General features: G+C 31.5%; 1 protein-coding gene across 1 annotated transcript; it reads left to right on the forward strand.

The window, feature by feature from the left end:
* Positions 1-1,350: 1,350 nt before the first annotated feature.
* Positions 1,351-4,504, forward strand: LOC134529372 (GA-binding protein subunit beta-2-like). Its single transcript, XM_063363367.1, has 3 exons — positions 1,351-1,418; positions 3,039-3,139; positions 3,835-4,504. Exons 2-3 carry the CDS (start codon positions 3,065-3,067, stop codon positions 4,303-4,305), a joined length of 546 nt encoding a protein of 181 aa, XP_063219437.1. The 5' UTR covers positions 1,351-1,418; positions 3,039-3,064; the 3' UTR covers positions 4,306-4,504.
* The last annotated feature ends 1,027 nt before the right edge of the window (positions 4,505-5,531 follow it).

Genomic DNA, 5,531 nt, shown 5'->3' on the forward strand with positions numbered 1-5,531 from the left:
ATTTTTTTTATAAATATAAATTAATCATAATGTAAATAATAAAATCATGTATTTTATTTTAAAAAAGCGTGGGGTGCTTTTTAAGATATTATCGAAATGATAATCCTTCTACCCATATCTGTTAATAAAATATTTATAACTATTGACACCATGCACCCCACGCTTTTTTTAAATAAAATAGGCAACATTATTTTCTTATTTACATTATTATTAATTTATATTTATAAAAAAATTACTCTATTCTTAATTCAAGTTAATTAAAAAATTTTTTATATTTTTTAGTTTGGTTTTCTATATAAGGCATGTTTTTTAGTTTTTAAAAATATTATCTATTCACTCTCTCAGATGTTATGTTTCGAAACCGTATACAGCCAAATAGGTATGTTATCCTAAAATATTACTAACAAAACATTATATAATCGAAATCCTTCTAGTAGCTTTTCCGTAATGTCGAAACAAACACAAAATAAAACACAAATTAGTTTTTTTTTTTAGTTTTTAAATTATAAAATTTTTGTTTCATTTGCTTACATAGTTTATAATTTTTTATATTAAACCATTAATGAACGTATTAGTAATTATTTGCCTGATAACACTTAAAGGAAAAATACGCTAAATGTTATATTCAGTAAAGTATTTTTTTATTTCAAAAGCGCCTGAAAATCCAGAAATTTCGCTGTACGCATTATTTTATGAATTACATATTTAAAAAATGATATATCTTTAATTTTTGGCTGTATTCGGAAGTTAAAGTATTTCAGTTTATTCATTTTAATAGTCTGCACAATCTCTCGATTGAAATGAAAAATAAATATTTTGTTCAATTTTCTTCTCTTAACAATTCATTTTTGTACTTAAATCTATATAAATGTTTAACTTTAAAAAAAATCTACAATTAGTATTTTTAATATTTGGTGATTTATCCTAAAACAAAATTTGCACTTAGAAATTGAACGACTGATGTTTTTGTATATATATTTTTGTTTGTATGTATACGCAGGAAAAAAAATATATTTCAGTTCGACGTTCATAAAATTTTAATAAAAATAAATATAGTCTACACTATTGAAAAATTGGTCTGTTATACAAAATCCTTAAGGCACGCAACATTGTATTTAGCAAAATATTTTATAGCATAAACGACAAGATCTTAAGCAGGAAAACTATTGCACGAGGAAAATTAAATTCTTAAAATTTCGTTTAACTGAAAAACCGAATTATGTATGCAAATAACATTATCAGTATTTAAGTATATCTTGCTACCATGACCTCTCACCTCTGAATTGTTGATGACCCCGGTGACATGCAGCCCTCCGCCCGTATAAAGACCTCCTGCCGGGACCATCTCAGCAGTTGTTCAGCAGCAAGCACTGGTAAGCTTACAGCTACTGTGTACCAGTCTCGCACTTTAGCTTCAGGTAAGCAGCATTTTACCGTTTAAAATATACTAAAACAATTTTGAAATTTTCATTTATTTAAGAAACAATTTTCAAATTTCTCATGTATGATAATAATTAGTAAGGAATATGTTATTATAATATGAAAAGTTGTTAGTAAAATGTAACTAAATTTCATTGTTTATTTAACTAATTGTTCGATTTAATTGAGATGTATTAATCAATAATTTTCAAGCTCCTAAACAATACCAGTTTAAAAAAAATCTGAAAGTTTTGGAACTGAACTCGTAAATGCATTTTATGAAGAAATGACCTTAACAATTTTTGTGCATATTCATCCATGCTTTGATAATCAGTGTAATTTAAAATATTTTCTGAAATATTCTCTCATATTAAATAATGTTTTCAAGTATATTCATTTTTAAAAGCATGTTTCCTCACTTTATTGAAATTTTACCAATAACTTATTTTCTTGTTTTGTACTTGATGACGAATTACAATAAACCTATACTAAAAATTATTAAAATTTTCCTGAGGGTATGTATAATAATACAAATGGTTTTGCACAAAATATATAATAATAATCGTTAATGACACTTTCCACTGGTGTTATTTTCTTCCTTAAAGAAAAAGAATACTTAGGCTACACAAAACTACAACAATTTTACATTAGTATTAATACCCCCAACGGAATCTTCGAAACTTGAATCATGATTATAGTTTGGAAAGAGTATCAAAATCAATTCCGATATATTTTTGAGAATATTTAATATTTTTTCATTAATTATTTATTTTTTATGAGGTTTAAAAAAATATATATATATATATAATGATATTTGGTTCATGGAATATTATCGCAATGAACTTTTAAAGTGACCTAATATATATATATAAAATATTGAGATGAACGAAAAAAATAACGCTTTTAAAAGATTAAACATTTTGATTGCATTTTAAGAAATTACTACCAATTTTGTACCAGAATAGTCTGTGACTTCAATATTTTATATCATAATGTGTTATAAGAAATCTAAGAATCTTATGGCTATATTATATATTGAGTCGATACTTATAGTTCATGCATCAGTCATCTTTTGATTATGTTTAAACAATTAAAAAATATGTATTTTAAACAGGAAAAGTATCAAGCAGTAAAAAATAACGGGGAAATTTATTTTACTTTATTAATATATTAGTATATAACAAATTTTTTGTGATTTAGGCTTATAAACTACCAAAAAACAAATGTTCTTTACATAAAATATCACTCATAAATTTTTACATACTGAAACAACTGACACCGTATATTAACTACATTGCCATTTATTATCCAGCAACAAGTCAGAAAATTAAAATTCTTTAATTCAAAGAAAATATGTATAAAAAAATTAAAAAAAATTACATCATTAAATACATAAATCTAGTTTTTGAAAATTATTACTCTTTAATTTATTTAAAATATTTAGTCATTTGTTCAAAGATTTGTTATAATAACATAATTCAAAATATTTTTGAAATAAATAAAAAGTGTACAGGAATTAAAGCCACAACATTTTAATTTATTTATATATTTGAGCATGCAAAGACAATCTATATTTTATGCAAGATAGGATTAGTATGAATAAATTTGTTTCATTAAAGGTTCTTAATCCACCATATAAAAGAAGATGGAAACAATTGGCGTTCTAATCGTGTCCCTTCTGGTGGCTCAGGCAACAGCTGGTATACTCGAATGTGATCATGTAAGTACATTATTTGTGTTACAAAATACTACTCTGCTTTCATGAAACACATTTGCCTGTTTTAACTTGTTCTCTTATAGTCCTTAACAAATGCAAACCCTTCTGTATAGACCTCATCGTCAATCAGGCGAGCGGTTGTGTTAACATAAAAACAATCGTGTTGACACATAATAGAGTGATTCGAGGGGACACAATTTTTTTCTTTTTATTTTGCGGTAGGCAGAAGGTATTCAAAAGAGAAATGTATTTCCAAATTATTGTAAGGTGTTGACGTTTTGATGACTTGAGCTATTGTGACATAGGTCTACTTTAATGTGAAAACATGAAATACTTTAAACCCCCTCCTCTAAAAAACACATTGTAAAATTAATATTTGAATGTAAATCAGAAAAACAGCAAGTATTTTTTGCCGGGAAAATTTAGTTGTTGAACTGTTATCAATGGTAAATGGGTATTTTTTTTTATAACAAATTTGTTTCCTTTCATACAAAAGCATAAGTTTATACAACTCTCGGTGTCTCTGCCTTAAAACTATACAATTATTAAAATTATGTCGATTTTAAAGTTCAGTTTTATCTACAGTTTGTTAAGGATTAAAGTTCTTGCCGGATCTGTAAATATTCTCATAACGTCATTCGTGAAAAGAAAAAAATTTGTCTCTGCTCTCAGCTCTCGGATAAACTTTAATCTTGTAGGTCTACACATACAACAACACCAAGAACTGGGGAAACCTGCGCAACTACCTGATCACGGCACTGGTAAACACCGAACCTGAGGCGTACAGTCAGGTGCAGAACATCACAGAGCCCGCGCCGATGCTCCACATCGGGCAGAACGGCTACGACGCGCTGGCGGACGAGCTGGCACGCTGCTACCCTGACGTCACCGACGAGTCTACCAACGCCATGCTACACGGCGCGGCGAAGGGCCAGCAGGTCGAGACGGTGAGGTTACTGCTGGCGCGCCAGGCCGACGTCAACGTGAGGGACGAACACAACAACACCCCGCTGATCCTGGCCGCTCAGTACAACTCCCTGCCGCTGGTGCAGCTGCTCCTGCGGCTCAACGCCGACAAGAACTTGAAGAACGATCAACTTCAGACCGCGTTGAGTTGGGCGGAGCAGCATGGGAATCAACTGATGGTTGATTGGATAACATTACACTGAAATGGTCAAGTCAAAGCTCAGTGTTCAAATCTAACAGAGGTGGTTTACAACTCAACCGAGAATTCGCTTCAGTTCTGCACACTTTGATGCAACTTGATTTGTCCTTACATACTGTATACTTCATTAATTATTACTAGTTCGGTAATGATTTTCTGTCTTTAATGGGATTTCAAAATAAAATGCTTCTATCATTAGTGAAGTCAATGTCTAATTTTATATTTCCTAACCCATAGTATTCTTTCTTCGTTTTTTCCTTGTAATATTATTGTACAAGCACACGGGTATACTAGATAATGGTGACGTAATAAAGTCAGTGGAGTGGTAATTTTTTTTGATATTAATTGAAACAATAAAATATGAAAATTACATTTCAGTTGCATAGTATGATACTTCTTTTAATAGCTCATATAAAATTAAATAATATTTCTCATCCTGGATTAAAAAAAAAATATTAATATTGTATTTTAAGTACTTACTGTTCTGTGTTCTATTACAACTACTGTAGTTTATATTTTTTAGTAAGGAAATTTGAATCATATTAAGGTATGCAACATTTTCAGAATGTCGGAGAGAGATATAAACAGAGATACCTAGAGAAATATTTGAAAGTCCATACCTGAATGGAATGAAACTACAACTTGACGTTGGGCCACTCGTTGTGGCGATACTTGTTGTAAGCGGGGGGTCGATCGGTCGGCTTTAAGGTGGAAGGTTATTGGGTGCCACCACGTGGTGCAGCACGTGGACCCGGTGAGACTCCTAACTCAGGGCATGACGTCGCCCATGTGAGACGTGATATTCCCCCTTGAAAACATCTAGTACTAATCCCTGCCCGCTCTCAGCGTCGGGCACGCTTTTACCTACGCCGTGGGCTCTCAGGTGTCCCACACGCCGTCACACTCCACGCGGTCACACATATGGAAAATAAAAGAATAATACGTTAAATTCGCACGCCGGATTTATTCTGCTAATTCAGCTCACACACGTACACGGTGGAAACTTTCCAAAACGCCCGCGCCACGAATCGATTAGGGGTGATGAGCCACCACGTGGTCACATATTAAATTACGTAGTACGAGGAAAAAGACCGAGACTGGCCGTAAACTAATTAATGAAGCAGTCCCCCGACCGAGAGTAGCTCCGAGGACTAAAAGAAAGTGATTGAGACGAAATTAAAGTTAACAGAATCACTTGGCAGAGAATACAAGCGGTGAGGTCCCCGGAGT

Source organism: Bacillus rossius, chromosome 1, assembly GCF_032445375.1.
Source record: "Bacillus rossius redtenbacheri isolate Brsri chromosome 1, Brsri_v3, whole genome shotgun sequence".
Classification (NCBI taxonomy): Eukaryota; Metazoa; Arthropoda; class Insecta; order Phasmatodea; family Bacillidae; genus Bacillus; species Bacillus rossius.

What these genes read in the sequence shown, in the direction of transcription:
- LOC134529372 (XM_063363367.1), top strand. Translation starts at nt 3,065, where the DNA reads ATGGAAACAATTGGCGTTCTAATCGTGTCCCTTCTGGTGGCTCAGGCA. An exon ending in GTATACTCGAATGTGATCAT is followed by an intron (nt 3,140 to 3,834) that starts GTAAGTACATTA and finishes TTAATCTTGTAG; the next exon opens with GTCTACACATACAACAACAC.